The 25,147-nt window shown below is 36.6% G+C and overlaps 2 protein-coding genes across 3 annotated transcripts; both read right to left on the bottom strand.

Annotated features, from left to right (window-relative positions):
• Window positions 1-27: 27 nt before the first annotated feature.
• LOC132608057 (uncharacterized) lies at window positions 28-871 on the bottom strand. The gene has a single exon (XM_060322135.1). The coding sequence runs from the start codon at window positions 670-672 to the stop codon at window positions 232-234; it is 441 nt and encodes a 146-aa protein (XP_060178118.1). The 5' UTR covers window positions 673-871; the 3' UTR covers window positions 28-231.
• Window positions 872-6,157: 5,286 nt separating this feature from the next.
• LOC132608043 (protein transport protein SEC24 B-like) lies at window positions 6,158-24,211 on the bottom strand. 2 transcript variants are annotated; one of them, XM_060322129.1, is made up of 26 exons: window positions 23,993-24,211; window positions 23,746-23,863; window positions 21,990-22,813; window positions 20,157-20,372; window positions 19,900-19,974; window positions 19,641-19,739; window positions 18,254-18,365; window positions 16,945-17,072; window positions 15,994-16,113; window positions 15,197-15,277; window positions 14,459-14,536; window positions 14,254-14,346; window positions 13,699-13,753; window positions 13,275-13,351; window positions 12,347-12,418; window positions 12,138-12,221; window positions 11,794-11,913; window positions 11,615-11,683; window positions 10,564-10,641; window positions 10,304-10,442; window positions 8,931-9,095; window positions 8,315-8,460; window positions 7,997-8,176; window positions 7,673-7,761; window positions 7,477-7,508; window positions 6,158-6,854 (listed from the first exon to the last, which is right to left on the bottom strand). In XM_060322129.1, exons 3-26 carry the CDS (start codon window positions 22,785-22,787, stop codon window positions 6,748-6,750), a joined length of 3,213 nt encoding a protein of 1,070 aa, XP_060178112.1. In that variant the 5' UTR covers window positions 22,788-22,813; window positions 23,746-23,863; window positions 23,993-24,211; the 3' UTR covers window positions 6,158-6,747. The 2 variants fall into 2 exon arrangements, with proteins under 2 accessions (XP_060178112.1, XP_060178105.1); XM_060322122.1 differs by having other exon boundaries at window positions 24,015-24,211.
• Window positions 24,212-25,147: the final 936 nt, after the last annotated feature.

The following is a 25,147-nucleotide window of genomic DNA, read 5'->3' as shown; positions in this document are numbered from 1 at the left end:
GTTTATGGGTCGGTTAGCAACATCATGTGTTAGTAACTTAAATTGTATTTTTTTTAATACAAATACATAGTTTGAACTAAAGCTACCGAGTAGAGCTGAAGAGAAGCTTGTCATTTAAACATCAGGTAGTTCAAATCATATCCCACAATTGAAATTAACTAAACCTAAAAATTAAGAAATGAAAAAACAACATAGCTGAAAATAGAGAGAGTGAAAAAAGAAAAAAGAGAATTAGTATTGTACAAGAACAAGACGACCAGCGCCACCGTCATCCACCCCTTTAGGCACCGTAACCACCAGCTCACCGCCACTAAACACGGCACTAGCCAACTCCGGTACAGTCACTTCCGGTAACCTAAACCGCCACAAATCGAGTTCCAAACCAGACAAAGACGAATCAAAAACATTATCGCCTCGTATAACAATCTTAGTAACACCTGGATAGATCTCCACTATGTGGGCCCTTATATTATTGCCTACGTCATCATCAGTTGGGATGATAAACCGCAGTGAATCGGAGGTTTCTTCGATTGACACGTCAGCATCTGAACGGAACGGAAGTTCTAGAACCTTCGCGAAGATATGTGGGAGTCGCTTAAGCTTCTTTTGCCGACAAGCAGGAGAGAAAGATGATACTATGTCGTTTCGTAGTGTGCCCGGATGTACCTTCATGGTTCTTTTAAGCTTGAAATTGGACTTTAACAAACAAAGATATGATTTTGATTGATTAGAAGAAGTAATTTCAACAGATATGGAGCAGAAGAACTGAGCAGATTAGATTAGATTGGATTGGGTACACAAAAATTGGCAGAGACTTGTATTTTGTGTGTGTCTGTGTGTGAAGTTATAGGAGTAAACTATAGTACAACTCTTGGCTTTTATTTATATAAAAAGTATGTACTCTATTATTTTAGAATATCACCACATTTTGTAAACATAACTGTTTATGTAACTAATCATATAAGTGAAATTAATTTAAGAAATGAGAGAAATTGTTTAATACAACATATTAAAATAGCTGATGAAAGTGATGTTCTTGTTTATATTATTAGGGGTCGTTTGGTATGACGGATAAGGCAAAATGATCTTGGGATAAAATTTTAGTATCGTCTTATCCCGTGTTTGGTTACTAATCTTGAGATAAGTTATTTCAGGATTACAAATAGTATTGAGATAAGTTATTCGTGTAATAATAATCACAGGATTAGTTATCCCAGGAAGAAAAAAAATAGCCCTGAGGTCCCTCAAACCATTTTCTACTAAATAGGATGGATAAATAATCTAACATAACTAATTCGAGCATAACTTGTCTTCAAACCAAACGACCCCTTAGTGTATAAGCTAATTTTTTATATGTATAGTACTAGAAGTCCTTAATGAATGTATATTTACATTAAACTATATTTCCTTATCTTTCTTATTGGAGACGAATCGATTAAGAAAGTATTACAACTTTTATGCTATGATAATTGATATTGACTTAAAAGTGTATACTTGTCCAGATTAATTGTGTTTGGATAGGAGTAGACTTCTATTACATCAAGAATTCAATTCAATTTCATATGGTAATGTCCTTTTGAAGGTTTTGATCTTTTTATTCTTTATCTTTTTTTCATCTGATACGTGTTATATAAGGTTATAACGAGTCTTCTTCAATTATATATGAAGAAGAACACAAAGGGTGGAAGTTAATAAAATTTAAAGAAGACCGTATGAGATTAGTGTGTTATGTTCAAAATAAAATCAAACAAGAGGATATTTGATATATATGAGAGGACAAGGAGAAAAAGAGGAAAGGGTAAAAACTCGTGGTAAAATTTTGATGTTGCATTATAGGAGTGAACATATATATATATATATATGAGATCTGAATATCTGATCCAATTTATTAACAAAAAGAAAATAAATCCTCATCGAATCTTATTGTTATGATTAAGCACTGATATCTATACGTTGACTTAAACATCAGTTAAGATCATCCAGTTGTAGAAGTTACGTACATTATTTTCCAGCCAAAAAGAATCTATTCTTTTCTTTTTCAATACTTTCAAAGGACAAAACTCTAGTTCTCTCCAGTACTAGAACACGTGTTGTTATGAATATAATAATTGTACGGCACTGTATGATTTGCAATTGATTTGGTATATAATTACACGACCGTTAGGAAAAGAAATAGAATTTATTCCGAATATCAATTCTTAGTTCAAATTAATTTGTGACGTATTAACAATTTAACATAATCACCAATACATGTACGAGTGGACCTCTCTATTTGGTAATTACTTATCCTCGTGTGTGTGGACGAATACAGGCAATTCATGTGTGAGTTTTACAGGGCCAATAATACAAATGGAAAGATGTATTCGATTAGAAGATACGATCCCACTCACTGTTTTCGACTTGAATCATATAGTTTAACAATTGAATCATATAAATAAATAAGTAAACTTTTAACAAAACTACAAAGGTAAACTTTTAACAAAACTACAAAAGACATGTTAATACTAAGTTCAGAGATGTCACAAAACATTAACACGTGTAGACTGTAGTGATACTTTTGCTTAGGTCTACTGATTTAGAATTTAACTTATACACTGATAGGTCAACTAAGAGATAACTGCATGTAACTGTCTAAAAAGGTAAGATTAGTTATCTATTACAACATGTTAAAAACACTGATAGTATAAGCTTATTTTAAATTAGTTGGTGCATGTAAAATTAAACACGTTGATGGGTACGTCTCTTAATTGGTAACAATAGCTATATTTGGTGGCTCGATTTGTGCAGACAGGGACAAGAATAGGAAGTTGCCGGGATGCTTCCAAAAACAGTCGTCCACAACACAAATTGTCATTTGAGTGCACCAATAGTTTCTCACGGCAGTAAACGTCACAAAGCTCCCACATATCATCAATCCTTGTAAATAGTAACAAAATGACACGAGGAATTGAATGATTGGCATGCATTGTGCCTGAGTCCGGAGCCTAAAGGGTATAAAAATACACGGTATAAACCAAAAGGGGATAGCCAAAAATTTACAGACCAAAACGGGTATAACATGGACCAGTCCACGTTATACCCAAAAAAAAAAAATCAACTGTCAGACCACTGAAAAATTTAAAAAAAAATAAATAAATTAAAAGGTATAATGTGGACTGATCCACGTTATACAAAATTATTTGTATAACGTGGATCAGTCCACGTTATACCTTTTTCATTGATTTTGTCATCGCAATTTACTTGTTTGATCTCTTGTGTTACTGATTTTCCTTCCTGCTCCAATTTTGTTTCATAATGAATTCCATTATTATCGTGTAGCTCCTTGGCTACTGCCTCAACTTTTCCCTCCATCACTTTCTTTCTTGCAACTATAACCAGCAGAGAAGTATACAGAGGAAAACCCAACTTTCAAAACGTGGACTGATCCACCATACTAACCTGACTAATCTTCGGTCAAAGTACGAAAAAAAACCTAAAGATAACAAGTTTCCAAACTTACTTCGGAGCATTTTACAACCCCTAAAACGACGATCCAAACATATATGTATACCTGATGTAATGAACCGACATTATTGTACGCTAAAAAAAATATTACGTTCTATATAAAATATTTATATATCTTTGGTCAAAGTACGGAAAAAAAACTTAAAGATAACAAGTTTCCAAGCTTACTTCGAGGCACTTTACAACTCCTAAAACGACGATCCAAACATATATGTATACCTGATGTAATGAGCCGACATTATTGTACGCTAAAAAAGATATTAAGTTCTATATAAAATATTTATATTCTGGAGTTTAGAAACGTTACTAATCTTCAGTCAACGTACAGAAAAAAACTTAATTTTGAGTGATTTTCAAAGAACAAAAGCTGGATTTCAGTGTTTTTATGCGTAAAAGAACTTAAGTGTAAATGTACACTTTGGTCCTTTTATGCATATATTCTGTGCGTAAAGCCTATTTTAATTTCTTTATTTTTTAATGGGTTATTTTAATTCTAAAAATTTATTTTTGAGTTACAGAAGTCTTGGGCTCTCATCCCGCCATATGTTATATTCTAACTTCGTAAGAGCTAGAATACAAGTATATAGATACTCATCTTGAAGGTTGTATAGTATTTGGTCCCTTTAAATACATCACTCAACTACATCCATTGCGGTCCCATTTAATTTACTCATTCAGACAAAGTCTTAAATTTTCTAACCTCCTATATGGCTCCATTTAATTTCCTCTCTATGTTAGGCATAAATTAAAGTAGAACATTATATTATTTTGAAAGTTGGGTTTTCCTCTGTATACTTCTCTGCTGGTTATAGTTGCAAGAAAGAAAGTGATGGAGGGAAAAGTTGAGGCAGTAGCCAAGGAGCTACACGATAATAATGGAATTCATTGTGAAACAAAATTGGAGGAAAATAAGTAACACAAGAGAACAAACAAGTAAATAGGTATAACGTGGACTGATCTACGTTATACAAATAATTTTGTATAACGTGGATCAGTCCACGTTATACCTTTTAATTTAATTTAATTTTAATTTTTCAGTGGTCTGACAGTTGAAATTTTTTTGGTTTTGGTCTGTAATTTTTTAGCTATCCCCTTTTGGTTTATACCGTGTATTTTTAAACCCTTTAAGCTCCGAATTCCATTGTGCCTTGCGATTGCCATGGAACAGACCACACGGTTTGGGCTTTGTATCTTTGGCCTTTCACTTTCTTTTGAATTACTTAGGGAGACGCCCAATTGAAGAATAACTAATTACCAAGAATGAATACTAAGTAATAACTTTTTTATTATTAGATATCTGCAAATGTTTCAAATATATGTTACATACTAGTATGAAAAGAAAAAGATGCCCACACTGAAGTTTTGCAATGGACCTTCCAACGTTACCAACATCTTCTAAACAAATTGTGCAATCACACATGTTCACTGATTGTAGGTCGCTACTGCTACTATTGGGAAACCCGTCACTGCGCCACATCCCGAGGGAAACTAATATGGTTGCAGATATGCTAGCGGAGTACGGAAGGAAGTCTATAGCACCTAATATGAAAAGAAACAATCTTTATGTTTTTGAAGCATCTCCTTCTTTTGTTATTGCTACTCTTGATAACGAGATGCTAGTGGAACTGTTTCATATAGATCAGTTACTTATTGTACGTCTACGAACGAACCTTCAGTTTCTTCTTTTACATCTATGGACGAACCTTAAATATAAATAAAACCTTCCGTTTAAGCAATCAAAAAAAATAAAAATAGGAAGGAGATCTGAAAAGGATAATAATTTACACTTACGTACGGACAAAAAACTCAAGCCAAATTTAATTTTTTGGATAAGAGCCTTGGTTGGTATTTCTAAGTATGTGTTCTCCTTCAGTTTTTGAAAGCAGGTCTAGGGGCAACAGCAAAAGTTGTTGTCGTATAATCAAGAGGTCACGAAGCAAAATTAACTTCTCACAAAAATGCAAAGTAATGTTGTGTAAATAAGCAGTAAAGCTCCACCGGTTGCATTTTTCATCTTTGTCATGCTTATGTTTTTGGGGGGAAAATCCACATTTACTTTTCTACCATAGATATATTAAGTATCTTAATTATATCTCTTGTAATACTTTGAGAACATTTATACTCTTAACGTAACCAATTAAGATATTTACAATGAGAATCCTTTTTATTGGCCATCATTGCTTTTCTCATCATGGGATCCTCTTGCGGCCCGGATCAAGAAGATTCAATTTGCTGGGTCTCTTTGTTTGCGTATTCCATTTGTCAATCCTTCATTTCACAAATTTATATGTTTGCGATACTTTCACCCCGATGCTAGTGGACATTCCACACTAATCTTTAAGGTCTTTATGACGAGAAGTTGCAATAGTTACGTCCGAACATTTGGTCTAATACACTTTTTAGCTAACGTGAGAACTAAAGCTTAATTACTGATACGATTAAAATACTGAAGTCCCGATTCGTTTAGTCATGAAAACCGTGGAGCACAGATATTAAGAGTGAGAAACACCTCCTATCGTACGGTAGTAGTACTCTTCTTTCTTGTTAAAAGGCCCCTCAAAGGTGGGGCAGAGACGATGATGATTCAGTCAATTTATGAGAATAAATACGACGCTAAAACAGTGTGTTCAGTTCAGTTGATGATGCACTGAGATCATGAGAACAGCGCTACTTAGGAGACGAAGGAAAAAGTAGCACAGTATCAATATCCCCAAAATAGTCTACAAAACCTTAACTCAATTCTAATTCTACATTTCACGTCAAGAAAAATAATACGAATAAATAACACTATCACTCTGAAAATACATAAAAATCAAGCCTTTTGTTCTTCTTTTGAGTATGTACTATACTTAAAAAGCTTTCAGAGAGCTCTGAACCCATGGATGGGCCCCACACCTGGAAAGCTGATCTGCTTCTCTTCATACTGAAACCATTAGTACCGGGTGCGGAGCCAGGATTTTCATTAAGGGGTGTCAAAAAATTATAAGTATGTCACAAGCTAGGATCGAACTCGTGACCTTAGAGAATTTTTGCAACCCCTTAACCGTTGCGTTGAACCTTCGGCTTGTGTCAAGAGATGTCAACATTGGTATATATACTTATAAAACCAAAATTTGACCTATCTATACAATGTAAGTTTCAGGCTAAGGGGTGTCGCTTGACACCCCTCGGGCAAGGGTAGCTCCGCCCCTGTCTGTACCCCTTCTCTATAATCAAAATTCATGAACGATACTGGATATTTTCTCAAGCCATTTTGTTTTGAATATGCCGATGGATATGTACTAGAAACTCCACATATGAAAGTCCACTTTGTGTCTTGTCTTCTACCATGTGCGAGAGAAATAACATGCCTGACAGAGATTCAAAGGTTAACAATGTACTAGGGCCAAGACCAAGAATGAATATCATATAATTTAAGCTTCTTTCCTTCCAAACCAATCTCACATGAGCATGTTTCTCGCACGTGAAAAATCTTTTGCAAATGTTATATAATCATTATTTTTCCTCATTGTTAATTAAAGCTATATAACTACTATAAAACAAGGTAGAAGTACTCCTCCTATACAACAGTTCGACACCTCAAATAAACTCAGGATAACTTGTGATGAGCTGTTGTAAAACTAAAGTACTGCCTAAAGAATCTAGAATGGCTAATGGTGAGTAAATAAACAAAGCGAGGATGATGATTGGTAATTGCAAGATCTCATATGAAGTATTAACAGTAAGCAGCTAAGAGCAGGGAGAATGTTAAATTGATTAAAAATGATTAATCCATATATATCAGTTTGTTATTCCGCCCTTCTCCTTTCTTCCACTTCAGACTAATTTAGAGAAATTATTATTATTTTTGGGGTTCTTTTTTTTGGCGGGGTGGGTTTGGGGTGGGGGGTGGGGAGGGGGGAGGGGGGTGTGTGTTTGTTAAGAACTTAAGATTGAGGGTAGAAATGCAAAAACACGGTACTAGATACGAACCTGATGAATCTCCCTTTTTGCATAATTTTAAGCTGCCAAGATCAATTGAGAATATATCAGAAATTAGACATATTATGTGTTATAGGTACTAATCACATCTTCTTGATTTATAAGTAATGAAATGTAATTGAGGAACCATCTCCTAAAAGGTAGAAGTAAACACAGGAGCAATTACATAGAAAAAGAAGAATCATACCGGAGATAGTTACACCTTTGGCGTCTAATATCATTAATGATGTCATTGAGCTTCTTAGAGAGCGGATTGTCATACTGCTGCAGAACAAACTGAGAGAAAGGGAAAATTCAGAATCTATGCCGATAGGAGCTAAAATTACAAAAAGTAATTGCTTTGCTTCACCAAGGAAAAAAAAAAGGAACATTTGATCAACAGCTTTTTCAGCCACATGTATCAAATGAGGATCCTAGCAAAACGAGTGCTGACAGTGTTTTTCCCTCTTTTACCTCCTCATACATTTGGAATAATATCACCAAATCAAAAGCGGAAGACATGTCAAATTACCTGAGCAGGAATTTCTTCAACAGATGAAATGCCTAGCAGCTGACGGATAACATTAGCATCTGCGGAGTTCCCAACATATATCAAACAGTCCTCACCGTTCTCGAGAAGATAGATACCATTGTCAGTAATGTGTTCACTGGAAAGTGGAATAGGAGGAGGAATAAGAGAATCGTCATTCTCCTGCAAGTTCAAATACAGAATGAAATGTAATCCAAAAATAATGTTCCAAATGAACTAAGAAAATGAATAGAACTACCAACTTGACTTAGAAAGGCAAAAGAAAAAAGGGAAACAAAATCCATAAATACAAGTACATACCTTCGTATCGAGTTCGTGAATTGCTATCAATCTGGGGTAGACCAGAGGGATTGCCAATGGAGTAGAGAGTGGGGAAACATAATTAATCCAGAAGGATCTACTATCAATCTGTCCATCTGTCCTAAGTCCAGGGCTTTTAACCAAAGCTGAAATATTAAGAAACTTATAAAAACATAGCTTTTACATTATTGTTTGCACAAAAACTCGCACAAGTAGTAGTTTCGTAGTGACAAAGAAAATTAGAGTCAGCCATTCAGTATGCACTGTTAGAAGGAAGCAATCAGAAGCTAAATGCACATACTAAGATGGATGATCATTCATTCATTCATTCATTTAGGTTTCATGGCACTGTTTTCCTTCATATAATTTACATTAGCTCAACTCATCTAATACACTGAATAAACAGTCTTAGAATAGCAAGAAAAGGAAACCAAGGTGGAGCATAGAGGAGGAAAGTGATGTAGGCATTTTGATCAATATGTCAACTCAAATACAAAAAGGAAAAGAAGAGGAAACAGTGCAAGAAAATTATTAGCAAATTGCATTGCATGTATAAACAAACACTGTCAAATCATTGGGAAATGAAAGACTTAGGAAAAAGGAATGCAAGATATACCCAGTGTATAAAGAGGAAGAAGTTTAAGTGCCTCAGGAAGGATGAGTTGTCCCGAGGATGACACTGTGGCACAGAATTTACGATAAGAGTGCAGAATGTTGATGCAAAGGTTTGTCACTTGTTCTCTGATCCGTGAGAGAGGAGCAGTTGGTACTTCACTGGCCGCTGCATGTAAGAAAAATGACATAAGTACGACTACTCTTTTAAAAAAATAAACAAGGAGAAAAAAGGAACAACATAATGAAATAGCAACAGTGCATGAGATAGCTTTAAACATCAAAAGCAAGTAGTGCAAGCCACTTGGCCACTTGGATAGTAACTATGCTGACCACAACAGCGCTATTAATAAGCTGTAAGGAGCTATCTTCTAATTATTTGCTTCTGGCCAGAAGGATTTTTTTTTCCTTTTAGGGGTGTGTGTGGTGAGGGAAGGTATTTAACATATCGAAAAACAAAAGATCTTGCGCAGCTGATTCTTAGGAGTTTGGGGAGATACAATATAGCTTCTTCAACGACGAAGAATATAAGCACAAATCTAATGCTGACTAGATTCAATATACCAATTAAATGCTAAAAGAGGTGACAAGTTTACCGTGGTTGATTAGTCAGAAGAAATGTGAAAGAAAGAAAAGAAGTACTACTTGAGCATTTACAAGGCAAAATATACAATTTATTAATTTTCTCCTATACATCCTAACGAATTGAACTCTGAGGGGAAAAAAAGGAAAATATCATTAGCCATTCAGCCAAAAGATATAAAAGAAGTGATACCCTACCAACACCAGTTCCCTACTCATTCCAACACTGTAAATATCTCTTTTTTTAATCTTTTCAATAAGACACTTACTTGTTCGTGTCATGGTTTTGCTTTTGCATAGCATCCAAAAAGCACAGAACAGCAAATATACATTCCAAATATGCAGAACAAGAGTTATGGGGATCATAGGGAAAAGGGAGCACCATCGCAGAAACAACCAGATTCAATATTGTACCCATGGACACGTACGAGGTGTCCACACACAATCTTATATATAATTTGGATATGCGCATATGAGAGAGGAGCAAAAACCAATGCAGATTTTGGAAATAAATACATGCTTACTTTATAAAGAAAAATTTAGTGTCAAAGAACATCTTGGTCTAAAGGGGAGAAAATGAGACATAGATGCAGAAACCAAAGATCCTTTCTGAGGCAGAAGCACGTCATAGAGATATAATCTTCCCAAGTATTTTAGCACTTCAATAAATGGAGATTAATTGAGAAGAAAAACAGGGATGCTCCCTAACCATGAGGGGGGCGGATGAGGGGAGTGAACTGTCAACATTGTACTTAAGAATGTGGCAAGTGTGTATTATGACATAGTATCCTCTACCTTGCTTTAAGATGCAAGCAAATTGGGTGTCCAAGTCAGCTGATTTAAACAGGTTACTCAACATAGTTGTGCAAGGCAGAGCCAAAGTTGACACTCGGATTCTTCTTTGGCCATCGATGGTAGTGTAAAGAACGGCAGACTGAAAATACAGAAACAAGCTCTTGTAAGTGGCCATCATATTCCAACAGGAAAATAGACATACTGGAGGCAAACATGATTGACCAAAAACTCATTGCTGAAGACTCAAAATAAATTTGTACCTGAAACGAACATTCTGAACCATCCTGCAACTTGTCATCGTGTTTCAGTGTCACCATAATTGTTTTATCACAGTCAATCTGCACAATGGAAAGCTCACTTAGAAATGAACAAACCGAATTCAGAAGTCAGTCAAACTAGCACATTCAACAGGGAATCAACAGTGTAGGAACTTTTGACTGTAAATATGCACTCAGAAAAGAGGTGTACTAACAGTGTAAACATGCATACAGAAAAACCTACACTAGTATAGCTGCCATATATAAAATGGACAAACTAAATCCCTTACAGGCACGTGTGGTTTCTAGATTAACGTAACCTGGAAGCGAATATCTCTCATAAGGTTCTCCCAAAACATTTAACTTAAACATGCACGTTTGGGTACTTTTGGACATGAGACTTTCACACTTATGGCTCATGAAACATTAATTTGAATATATTTTTTGAAACATTAATTTGAATATTTTGGCCATGGACAATCTGAAAAGATGGTTTAAGAGCTTCATCTTGATGTGACAAAAGGCTGGATAAAAACATAGACGATAAACAAGTGCCGAATGAACATGTCACAACATATTCCTTTTCTCGGTTGCATTATCTCCACCCCCAAAACTCACCAAAAGAACAGGACCAAACTCCGGATGGTGGAGAAATCAACACTGTTGGAAGCTCAATTAGTAAACCAGGCAGGGAAGCAATAATAAAATATCAAAAATAGTCAAACATAATATGGAAGATTTGGCATTAGCCTAAGAAATGTGCCACAGATGTTTCGAACTTAATACAGATGCATAGTTTATTTATCAAATTCTATCTCAGTTGTGGTTGTACTTTAAACGTGGGAAGTGCATAATAATTGTCTTCTAAAGGGGGAGGGAGTAGAGATAGCGGAATAAATCACAGGTAGATCAGCCTCTAATGGAATTCTTTTACAGTAATACAGACGTGCATAGTTTATTTATCAAATTCCATCTAAGTTGTTGTGGTTTTACTTTATGCTTGGGAAATGCATAATTGTCTTGTGGTGGGGGGTGTGGGAAAAGAGGGACAAACCGCAGGCAGATCAACATCGGTTGGAATTCTTTTACAGTAATTTCCAGAGTACTCCTGAACTTGAAGGCCCTGCAAATGGAACACAGTCAGCATGAATTTTGCGCTCGGTTTCCATAAATGAGGTATGGTACTTCTCCTATGAGAGAGGCACAGGAATACTTGAAAACTGGGGAGCATACCTGACTACATCTTACACGCATTACTGCCTCGAACCCTTGGGGCCTAGTGATATTCCATCGAAGATCATTGTATAGCTTGGCAGTATCAGCAAGAGCAGAGAAAGGGAAATAGTAGTACACCTGACACAAGTGAAACATCCTTAAAGCTCAAGCCTAGATGCAAAAATATAAAAAGGAACAGGAAGTGAAGAGGCTGTCACATAAAGTAAGTTTTTTTTTTTTGAAACTGGACATAAAGTAAGTTGCATAATAAGATTGTTCATAAATTCCATAACAGTGAGTGCATCATAACCGAGGCCCTAGGGGAGAAGACAAGATATAATAGTAACAAGTGTCACAGTTACCTGCCCACCAGTGGTCCTAGGAATGACCGAGATAGAGGCAATGTCTACATAAGATTGAGTTGTGAGAAACACGTCAACACAGACCTGAAGCAGTTGAGATCTAATTAATTAAAGTGAACCATTATAAATATAAAAAGACCAAATGGCGTTCTTAACATCCAATGTGTGCTTAATGAATCATTCTTCCACGGGCTTTTCATATAACTCACCTGATACTCGGCAAACTCAATAGCCATTGTCTTCAGAGTTTTGTCAGCCGGCTGGAGTAATTTGTGAGCCTCCTGAAATTGGAAAATATACAACTCTTCTGAATAAGCAATGTCATGATTTCTTTTTCTTTTCTTTTTTTCTGGGCAGAAGCAATAATGTTTTATTCATCGCCACATTGGTGCTGGATATTACATTATAAAAACTCAGATGGAGTCCAGTGTTCGTTTGTCCAATGCTTACACAGTCTACACTAAAAGTACCTCGATGTACCAGACTAACACCATTGGCATATAAACTTTCACCTGGTCTAAGCAAACTGATCAACGAGAAGAAAAATCATAAGCACACTCTGGTGAAAGCTTAGTAGGAATAAACCTAAACCCAAGATTTAAGAATAAAATTGATAGCCACAAAAAGCACTCTCATTGACCACCCAAAAAAAAAAATGATTCCTATGCTCCATGATTGTAAGACGATGATCCAATACTGAACCACTATTTGTGCCCCTACATTATTGTACATACTCTAGAAGTTAAATTTCAAGTAGACATTTTGATGTCAATAAATTGAAAAAAAACTATTTAATTTTTGATTCTCTTTCATAAGAAGTTGGCAATTAAAAGACAGCAGCTCTCACACTTGAGCATGTTAACGACAATATTAGAAGCTTCTATATATTCAGCGCTGAATATGGACAATTTTATGGGCAGAGAGCCCACATAATAAATATGGGCAATTCTGCGACACCCAAAATATGAAATGAGGGGAAAATACTAGGGGACAGTGGGTACAAACAATCTAAAAGTGAGACACCAATGTCGGACTAGCAAGCAGCCTATAGTTAGCAAGGGAAGGCACAAGAAAATGTAACTCCTGCTAAAGGACAGGTATATGCTGAAGAACTAAAAACTGGTTCAATAATTTTACCTTTTCTGCAGCTGATACATTGGTTCTTCCTTCAGCCTCTCTAGCAGAAAGGGCTCCAATACCAGTAGATGGCAGGACTATAAAACATAGCAAGTATAGCCAAAACTTAGAATTGTATCACAATTTGTGTAGTCAAGGACTCAAGGTTGCACAGCTCATGCAACAGATCATTTACAAGAAACACAGGACCGATGAACTTGTTGATGCACCGAGTGAAGGAGAAAAGAGTGCATTGGAAATAGAAGTTAAGCATAAATTAATAGAAGCAAAACAGTCAATAAGCAGTGCATTGTTAACAAGAAGTGAGGGATCAAAGATGAAAAAAAAGTTTTACTGCAAGCATGCAGACGAGATACAGTCTTGATTTTAGACGCACAATGTTGTACTTGTATTTGATAAAAGTTCACTGCATTTACCGCCTTACCTGATTGAAACACAAGAAGTTTGCCTCCAGTGCTTTTCATTGCCAAGAAAGCAGCCTGAAGTAACAAAACGCGAAGTAAGAATCAATCAATATGATAAAAGAATCAATCAATATGACAATCCATCATAGACTGATATGGTTAGACTTGCAGTCAACCATCTGCACAAAGGCGGATTCCGGATTTAAATTGTATGGGTTCAAACTTTAATCTTCTTAGCATTGAACCCGCTAAATTTTTAAAGTTATGGGTTCATATCTACCGTTTATTGCAATTTTAGTAAAGTCATACACACAAAATTATGCTCCGCGTCGAAAGTACTGTTTCAGCTGAACCCGGTAGCGAAGGTTGAATCCTCCCCTGCATCTACATGCAGAGACATAATACTAATTTTTCCCAATCTCTTTCTCGGAATGGAAAAGTCTCAGGCAACCATGGTGACCTAGCTACTCAAATATTAGAGGGAATGAAGAAAATATTTATGAGGCAATATAAAACAAGTGATTTATGATCCAAATGACAGCTTGGGAAACTAACTTCATGTAAAGCATTGATACCTTGACTGCAGCTCCAAAAGCTGAATCAGCAGTCCTGTTGTTCTGGAACATTGTTGGAATGCTTTCTAGGAGAAGCTCTAGGTGTTGACGGCACTGAAAACACAAACAAGTAACCACTTTCACAGGACGCACTGAAGTCTTAGTCATTCCGCTTTAAATAAGGAGAAAATGAAAAGAAAGCTGGTGAACATCTTCCAAAACTAACCTCTGAGAGCTGCACAATAACATCAGTCTGAAGGGGGGTGTAAACATCTTGGACATCAGGGACTATAAGCATCAATGGCTGCAAAGGTAGATCCAGAATCAACTTATCAGAAAACACACTTCACCAACCTGAACCATTTCCCACAACCCTAATTCCAATTTAGCATTTATATTAAAGAACAATGAACAAATCATAACAGAGAACAATGGAACAAGTGAAATGGAATCCAACTATACCGGAGAAGAATAATGAGAGAACTGCATAATGAAGCACAATGGAGCAATTAGGCAGTAAGGGAGAAGAGCGGCTAATTAAGGCAGAGATGTTGAGAAGGGCTATAAAGTAACTCTTTTTTGAAGGCTAATATTTTTTGCAACCCTATGACTAATCACAGACAAGACAAAAGCAAAAGGAAGCAAGTACCGTTTTACTTCTTTTAATTAACTACTATTAACTCCCTTCCCCAGATATGTCATAGTTAAAGATTTTTTTTCACTTATCTTTAAGAAATGCATTTGGTTAATCATCTAGGCAACACATTTCTGAAATCCAACAAGAATCATTTTAGTAGTTCTGCATTTTTCCCATAAAAGTAATTGTCCATTCATCATTTGCGCAACATAGAGAAAAAAGGCAAAGAAAACTGCTTAAGGTTCAACACTGATTTCAAATCTTCTTTTAATGTCAGATTTTAAAGCATAATTTAGCAGAGTCAAAACTCATTTGAATGTGTTAAACCTGCTGCAATGCACGCTTGAGATTGTAAAAGTGGATAGTCGAGTCGAATGTAGCAACTCCAACCAATGTCCGAGGACCATCCTGCAATAATAAGTTTTCAGTGTCAAAGACAGCTCATAAACTCTCCAAGAATTCATATTGTGTATTAAAATTGAAAAAATGCATCTTAGCTGAACTGTATCACAAATAGTATCTATTCCCTAATCCATGCCCCCTAGTGAACGTGGCATTCTAACCACTTGAATGATCCCATATCTCCCGAGTTCCGTTAGATCATAGATAGCTTTCTTTACCAGACCAACCTATGGCTATTTCAACTATAAGAACGACACCAGATGCCAAGAAAAGAACCCTTCAATCGAAGACATTCAAGGGTTCACCTAAATCGTCACATTCATCATTTTCCTTTTAACTTCTGGAGTTATTGAAAACCATCGCTTCATCTTTTTTGCCTAATCCTCCCCCCCCCCCAGCCAATAAATACATTATTCCATAACGAATTCTTGGATAAACCCAAGTCCAAAGTTACCAAGCAGCATTTGCGCACGCTATTCAGAATGGGGACAAACTGGGTTTGCCACAATTCAGATGCATCAATAAACTTTTCGTCATCTCAATAGACAAATTACATGGCTAGTTGCTTCGCTAAACCAGAAGTTTTAATTAATCCCACTGATTAGGTACGAGAATGTGATTCATTAATGAGGATTCCACTTGAGAAGACAAACCAAATACTTTCCTCTCTAATCTAAAGGGAAAAAGTGCACATCATCATAAACAACAACCAATAGACTTACAGGGAGATCAGAAATAACTTGGCTGATCGCACTGCAAGCAGCTGCAGTTGCACCCGTCTGTATGGCATTCATGGAAACATCTATCAGGAAGAAATACACAGCGGGCATTGGATCTCGCACCTGAAATACAAGACAAAATTCCAAGATTACTGCAAAGTCCAATAAGTTAGAAAATTGAATTAAGGGATGCCCTACACCAAAGAAAGGAGCACATCTACCAAAAAAAGCTACATTGATTTAGAACTCTGTCAATAAATGCCTCTATCGAAGTAATAGTCTAATTTTCTAAATTTAAGATCCTACTCGTCCACACTACCGACCCCCTCAGCCTATCACTTCTGTTAACAGACTGCATACTACTCCAGGAGCAGTAATTTGACAAGTATGCCACAATTCAACATTTCACGTTTCCCACTCATTGCTTACTGGACCTTTCTACCTCTCCCCACATTCCTCTTTAGCTTTCTCTCAGTGTGTTATTTTTCTACTACTTCCAATGCTGAAAAGAATTTTGTAACGAATGATATACCGAACAACTATTTCCTCCTAAACTCTAAAATCAGCAACAGAATAGCAGGCAGATAGGAACGACCTGGTCCTGGTAAACTACCCAAGAACCGACATTTGGAATAGATAGAGAAGGGTGCTAGAGAACTGCAAACTTCTCGCACACCAATCCACTATGCCTCGATCTCAAGTTAGTTTTTATTTTATCATTATTATTTTGATGCCAGCCTCAATACCAAATTAGTTGATATTGCAATATGAGTCATATGTAATCGTTCCATTCTATTCTGGTTAGCTTCCCCAAATATCAAAACAAGTTCAGATTGCAAATTTGAAAGCTCAAAGCTAGCTAAACTGAAAGTTCAGCACTAGGAATGTCTACTTAATATGGCATTACTCCTGTAAAGTCATGCAATCACGTCTCTGAAACAATGTGGTACCAACCATATATTCCTTGGTAGCGACAAACTCAACGGTTCCGCGGCATAGTTCAGGCCTTTCATCAGCATCCCTACGCCTGCCATCTGGACCTAAGTTGCACTGATAGTCCCGTGGAGTTTCATCGGTATGTCCTGCAAAAAGGATGGCAAGAAACATGAGATAAAAACTACATACCAACACATTTTCATTCTAAATGCAGCAATAGGAAATTGAATTCTACATTTCAAGTTGTGCATTCGATTTATAAAATGAAGCTGATGACACAGGAGTTCAATCCGTTAACCTTTTAGAGTCAATTGTTTTGGAAATTTGTAATTTGCAGTAAATAGCATGGAACCTGCAAATTGGTCTTCTTCTAGGAGATCGAACTTTTCCTGCTATATCACAACCATACACATCCACTAGGATGGGTGTTCAAGAAATGCAAGCTATACCACAGAAAATGGAACAGGTCTTGCTGCCAAAGAAGGACCATATCACTAAAAATAGAATTGGATGGGTAATGCCGAAGTCGGTTTGTGCACACCATGACTATTTAACAGGGGATAAGTGAATTATCCCCAAAATGAAAAAGAGAGAGTGAGAGTCAGTAATTCTTTCCTTTTACTGTTCCACTTCATAGTGTTAGTTTACTTATGAAGTTGCTCTCAGGCTGGCTTCATGTATAGACTTACAAGGTTCGCATTGATATCTATCAACGTCACTTCCAAATAACACTTATACTTGAATTTGGTCCAGCAAGGACTATGTTTAAAGAAAATTTTCTTCTTTGCTTCTAATGAAATGGAAAAACAGCCTCTCTACCTCTCTTCTTAAGCCGAGGGTCTTTCGCAAACAGCCTCCCTACCTCCCAAGGTAGGAGTAAGGTCTGGGTCCACTCTACCCTCCCCAGACCCCACTTGTGGGATTACACTGGGTATGTTGTTGTTGTTAGCCTCTCTACCTCTCAATGTAGGGGTAAGGTCTGCATACACTCTACCCTCCCCAGACCCCACTTTGTGGGATTTCACTGGGTATGTTATTGTTGTTTTTGTTGTGGTTTGTTCGACTGAAATGGAAGGTGTAAAAGTAAGACAGTCACATGTTCTCAGTTGACCAGTAAGAATGTCTATTCGACGTCTGAGAATATGCTCAAGTTTTTGTTAGACTAGTTAGAACAGAAAAATATCAATACGATGTAAACTTGATACTTCTGTTTTGTCTCCTGTAGTTTTCCACAAAACATCACGTCCATGCTATGTTGAATTTCATCTTGAGTCTAAACTTCAAATATCACATAACTTCAGTGGGAATAAATGAATTTCATTCTTACCACAGAAGTTACAGATGAAACGTCTTCCCTGGTCAATGAACTTCACGAAAGGATTTATATAGCCTTTGCAACGGGAGCACCGAACAGGACCACTTTCCCCAAAATCAACCACCTATCAAGGAAAGCAACACGAAGGTAAAAGAACTATCAAATTAATTCATTCTGCCTTCAAGTAAGCTACACAAACCAATTTACATTATTGAAGTGCCCCTACGTGCTCAGAATATGGAGTAAGTAGAGATGATAACAGATATATAACAAGCATAAACATAGAATCCGTGATGATTAGTTGCAACGATTTCCACTCCAGGGATCACGATTGTTCCTTTTAGCCCACCAATAAGAAAAAGAAAAAGCATGCTCCCCTGATCACCAAGGGTCACTACAGTCAATTGCACATCTTAGCATACATCACGCCAGTAGTACTTCAACACAATCTCAATAAACATAACTAATTGTAATAATCACTAATAAAAATCTTGACACTACAAATATCATTTGTTTGCACATGATAGCTTGATTTTCGGTTAATCGCAGATGAGACAGCTCTGCTTTTGGTTTGATTTGAGGCTATATCCTAGTTGTGGGTCAAAATTAGGAAGTTTAAATATTGTTTATGTACTGAGGGAAACCTGGCCTGTGTTGGAGAGGTACATAATAAAATTCATGAGTTGGCGCCGATGTGGCAGTAAGCAGCTAAGCTGCCATCGAATTACTTGGGCCTACAACATGGGTGAAGGAGCAAAGGTGGAAGAGCTCTAGCTACCGAAGGTTGAAAGAGTTGAGAAAAGATGGGAGAATAGAAACAGGGCGGAGCCAGCCTCAAAGCTACGGGTTCGGCAGAACCCAGTAGCTTTGGCTCAAACTCATGCTTCAGTTTTAAGTATACAATCTTTTTTGTTCTCAAAAAGTTTTGATCTTTCTTTCCTTCGAAATTGCTAGTGCACTTTGGATAAAAATTATACCTATATCATCCTTCGTCAAGGTAAACCATCTCATCAAGGTAAACCATCATTTTACCCAAAAAACTATTACTTTGTTTGTTCCGTCAAAGGTTTTACTCTTTCATTTTTAGCCTGTTCAAAAAAAATGACGTTATCCTACATTTAGAAACAACTTACCTTTAAACTTCTCATTTTACCCTCTTTTACAAGGTAAAATTTTATTAAAAAGGTACCAAGATGGTACAACTTCTCATTTTATCCTTAATGACATGGTTTTATAGCCACATAAATATCATGGCAGGTTTAAGACCACAAATTATGGAAGTCCTTTTTCCTCCCACTAAAACTTCGTGCCCAGACAAACAGGTTCACATAAAATGAAACGTAAGGGTACAAAAAGGCTATTAAAATTAGAACATATAGATGGCAAAAAAATGCATTACCTGGAGGGGCTCTTCAGATGGATGAGGAAGAGCCAAGGGCTGGACCAATAAAGCCAATTGAATTGCCGAGGTTGTCAAAAGGTCAGCAGTGCATGGAATCTGTTACACAAACAAGGACCAAATCATCTACAACTGATGCTTTAATAAAGGATGTATGGTTAATAAGCCTCTCATTCCATAGAAAGATGAGAGTATAATGCAGAAACCATAGAGGGAAAAATAACACATCGACAAAAAACAAACCAAAGAAGTTTAGTACCTGATTAATAGTACACCTCATGTACCGTGGGCTGCAATTTCCAGTGTCTCTAACAATATAGTCACTTGTGGCAGGCTTCCAGTGGGCAAAAAAGGAAACCAGGAAAAACAGTAAAAACAAAAAAGTTAGATTAGTATGAACCTTAAGGAGGAAACATAACCATTTGAAGAAAAGATAGTTCAGCTGCATATGCAACAGTCCAATACAACCAAGCAAGATATTAGAGCCAAATGATCCTTAATGAAATGACAATTTACCGGAGGGGGATTGGCTTGGTTGCCTTGTCGGGTTTCATGCAGAACTACAGAAGCATTTGGAATAGGGCGCGGGATTTGATTGGGATCAACTTTTGATGGGCTGGTATGGCCAATAGAGGGAGTTATTGAAGCCACTGCCTGATTTGGAAGAGGAGGCGGCATCCCATACATACTTGGTGGTTGCATTGAACCAGGGATAGCAGAAGGTGGTGCCCCCTGTGCATGAGTAAATTCAGAATATGCACCTCACATCAAAGTGGAAATACAGTAAAAGCATACCGAAACCAATCAACTTGATCCACACATAATTAAAGGATCTCAGTAGAAAACAAAAATAAACACTACATTGGAAATGTGCCATGTACTTTAGGAGTCTTTTTGAATTTAATATAAGTTTTATGTAAGATCGTTAGACCTCTTCTGATTAAGAAAGGACAGGTAGGATGTTGTAGCTACAATTGTGAAAGATAGCTATCCTTTTCAGATGGTCCAGCCAAACTGCAAAGTTGGTGTAATATACTTCGAAAATGTTTAATTTTTTTTGTTGACAAGGAAGAGAAAATGTTTAAATTTTTCACACTTAAGGAAACTTGTATACATAAGATTTTTCTATACATAAGATTTTTCTTTTACAAGTACTTATACACTTGAGATATATAATAACAATTATTTAAAATAGCGGCAGATTTTGTAACAAACTTATAAAAGGAATTCTCTATTTATACTTTGAATTAATTTAGATAAAGTAAGTAAATGATATTCAATTTATCTTTTTTCATAACTTTCAAGCACGGCAAAAGTCCTAGCAACATATTAGAAGTTTAAAAATAAAAAATAAAAAATCATGTAGGTAATTTTATTAATGGGAATTAAAATTCAGTTTTATGTTGAAAAAATAGATAATTCTTGTAATGCACGTAATACTAAAAATAAAAGTTACTTAAAATAGCATTACATTTATCACAAATTCAGAAAAAAATTCTCTAATTATTTTTAATGAATAAAATATGACATCGTTTGAATTATTATGTGATACACTATAGGTGAAAATGAATTAAAATATCAAAAATAGAAAAAAGAAAAGAAAGTACATAGAATGAAAAGGCACATTTGACATTGCATGAGGGGAGAGGGGGGAAATGAGAATTGCATAAAGTTGGGAGGGAAAATTTGACTTTTTACCAAGTTGGAGGGAGAAAATGACAGCCCTATCTAAATTATAACTCATGACAGCCCTTCACAGTAAATCTTTTTCTTCATTTTTAGACCCTACTACAAAAAATTCTGATAATAATAATCAGCCATTAACGAAGTCTTTTATACCATTCTCAAGTTACTCATCAACAGCAACAAACAGTAACTGGTTTCTGAATATTATTGATTCTTTCTATCCTAAAATCACGAAGCATCTCTACAACACTAGGCCCCTTGAACCCTTTTAATTCCTCAATGCCAGAACCCAACAGGCCAACATCTCTTGATGGTTATTAAAAATAATTGAACGCATAGAATATGACTGATAACACATCTTGTGTGGCTTGTTGACGCAAAAGATGTTGGTGCAAATCAAAAAATATATATCCTATGACTTCTTTCTTAGTCTATCACAGCCAAGAGCTAAATATATATCTCAGCTTCGAAGATTACAAAAAATAAATTATACTTAGCTAATGACTTTAGTGAAAATTCTTAACACCAGGGATCTGAAGCAAACTCTATTGTCTTTTTCCTTGAATAGCATATGCATATGACTATCAAATTTCTTCTTTTGGGGAAATACATAGAATTCATCTTCCAAAAAAAAGTACAGTAAGATAGGCATACAAAGATCACCTGATGGGGTTGCCACGACTGTGTTCCATAAGGAGCACCCATGGGTGGAGGCATGCCTTGAACAGGTGCTCCAAATGGGGAGGAACCTGAAGGAGGTGGCACATTCTGAAATGATCCTGAAAATGGTGGTGGTGGTTGTGCTGTAACTGGTGTTGTGCTGACAGATGACGAACTTCCAAAGGGTGAGCGCATTCCTGAAGGCTGAGAAGAAGCGCCAGATGAACCCATAGCTGGCGGAGGACCTCCAAATGGTGGCCTCGTTGTACTGCTTGGAGGAGGAAAACGTGCTCCGCCCTGCATCATTCCCGGCCCACCTGCCAGTGGCCCATTACTAACCGAGCTAGGAATGCTTGATGGTGGCGGCACAGCAGGACCTGTTGTCAGCGGCGAAGAAGAAAAGGGACCCGGAGGCCCTGGACGAGGACCCAATGCAGAAGGCAAAGATCCAGGCGGTGGGGCTGCACCACCCATAGAAGGACGCATTACACCAGGAGGAGGTGGCCGAGATGCAAAGGGAGGAACAGACTGAGCCATGGGAGGAGGCAATCCAGTGTGTGGAGGACCACTAGGAGGTGCAGGACCTCTTGGGAAAACACCAGGTGGTGGAGGTCCTGGACGACCAACAGGTGGTCCACCAGCAAAAGGTGGCTGCTGCCCAAATGGGGTATTAGGCCTAGGAGCACTAGGTGGCTGATTGGGCCTATTTACTTGTAGGTTTTGCATACCATCAGCAAGTGCATTAGGGTTATAATTGGGTGGTGGCGCATTCCTTGGTCTAGGTCTCCCTGGAGCTGCCATTGATTATTCCCAAATTTCCAAAAACTCTAGAACAGATGCCACAAAAAAAGTTTAATAAATAAATAAAATCAGTAGGAAAAAAAACAGCAATCTTCACTATATCAAACATTCAGCAAGCCAAAAGAAACACAACACCCAATTTGCTCAATTAAGTTATCAACCTCTCTTTCTTCGAATTTTTATAACATGATATTTTCTTTTCTTTTTCTCATCACTTTTCACGGTATTGATCAACTCAGCTTTATATTTTGTATTTTGCTCCCCTTGAAATCTTTCATTGTTTGATACCTCTTGTTGTTATTCATATAGTGTTGCATTTCAGGTTGTAGATAGTATGATGAAGTCTCCTCCATCGAAGATGTTTCGAACATTATTATATTAATAAAACGATCAACCTGCCTATGATTTATGGTGAAAGTAAAAGTTGAAAGGGTTCATACGAACTAAACTACTTGCGCCCTGGACCTAAAGAGTTAATGGTCAAAAAACACACCTAAACCATCACTTTTTCGCTGGTTTCATACCTTAACTATCCATTGTTCCAATTACCTACTTAAACTATCACTCCCTTTATTAAAAAAACACCTCAATGCTGAGTTGACCAAATATTTGTTCCCAACCGACAGGCGCGTGGAGCCCAACTCAGCATAGAGGTGTGTTTTAATACAAAAAGAGAGTGATAGTTTAGGTAGGTAAATGGAACAATAGATAGTTGATGTATGAAACTCGCGAAAAGGTGATAATTTAGATGTGTTTTTGACGATTAACTCTTAATAGTTACCTTTGACTCAAAAAAAAAAAATTAACTCTTAATAAAGCTATCAGCCTGCCTATGATTTATGGTGAAAGTTAACATTGATTATTATTACCAAAATTCCAAGTCAATGAAATGTATTAGAATTACCTGATCTCATACACATAAACGGGAGAACCGTAAATGATAATTAAAAAAACTCACCAGCTAAGATGTTAATGGAATTGAAGGAAGCCGACGCCGGCAGCAACAAAACGGCGTCGTTCTGCAACCCTTACCGTTACAAGTGATTTTCTGGAACCGGGTTTTCAACGACTTGGATCTGTAACAGAAAACGCAATTCGATTAGATCCGTAACAGTAATTTCTTCTAAGTCTGAAATCTACCGAATTCGAAAATTGAATGCATTCACATAAACATAGCATTGAACATCATTCATATTGGTACATACATATATGGAAGAAATGTTAAACCTGAAGATCTAGGGAGAGAGAGGTTTATAGATCAGAATTGGTGAAGATTTCAGTGATCGCTCAATGGGGAACAAGGCTCGTGTAGGTGTAAATAATTACTAGAGATTTTTTCCTTGGTTTCTATTGTTTTCTATTTATTATTGTGTGGGATAGTTTTGAAAATAACGCAATGTGATTGGTCCAAATACCAGAAAATGACGTCAACGCAACCCAAAAAAAAAAATGCACAGTACATTAGTAGTTGGTGTAATAATGTTTAGAGCCCTCCGACTCCTAATGAAGCGTAACCGTAAAACCATTCATTTTGAATAAGCAAAATACATCAAAGCACTCCTAAACTATACTCAAAATGTCGATATCACATCTAAACTATACGAGCGATCTATTACACAACTTATGTATCTAAAATTGATTTTTTTACTCCCTGAGAACTGAAAACCAATCTCAGGTGTGGGAGTGTTCCACACGCGCGCGACACGTGATTGCTAATCTTAGAAATACAATAAATTTATATTTTATTTATTCTTTCACAATTTTTCTTTTTTTATTTATATACGGGTTTTTTTTTCTTTTTGTTATTGTCTAACCACCGTCAACCACCACCATCACTGCAATTTCACATATCAAAAACCCAGTATCATTAGAAATAGTTTGACGGAAAATCACAAATCGACGGAAAATACAAGCTCATCTATGTGAAATAATAAGCATAATAGCAACATGAAATAAAGTGACCCAGTTTGCCAGAGAAGATGAGACGGATCATTGGTGATGCTACGTTGTTTCAATGGTGCCCACAAAAAAATTAATTCTTTTGAACTAAAAACTAGATTAGTGTTAAATCTCAGCAAACTCCATTGGATTTATGGATCTATGAGTTAAAATAGGCTCTTCAATAGCAAAAACAGATTTTAGCCATCAAAGCTTCGACCACGTCACCTCCGCCCCGACGCCCCCACGCCATTCTTCTTCTTCTTCAACAATAATTTCCAACAGACCATCTTCTTCCAATTTTGCTTCTAGTTCTCATTCAAATCACCAATTTAAGGAAACCCACAAATACCCGTTTGCTTCATCTTTTTCTTCTAGACAATCCAGACTTGACAAATTTATCCAAAATTTCACCAAAAGGT

This window comes from Lycium barbarum, chromosome 1 (genome assembly GCF_019175385.1).
Source record: "Lycium barbarum isolate Lr01 chromosome 1, ASM1917538v2, whole genome shotgun sequence".
Taxonomy (NCBI): domain Eukaryota; kingdom Viridiplantae; phylum Streptophyta; class Magnoliopsida; order Solanales; family Solanaceae; genus Lycium; species Lycium barbarum.
The sequence above is the reverse complement of the archived record's forward strand: the minus strand, read 5'-3'. Positions and strand labels throughout refer to the sequence as shown.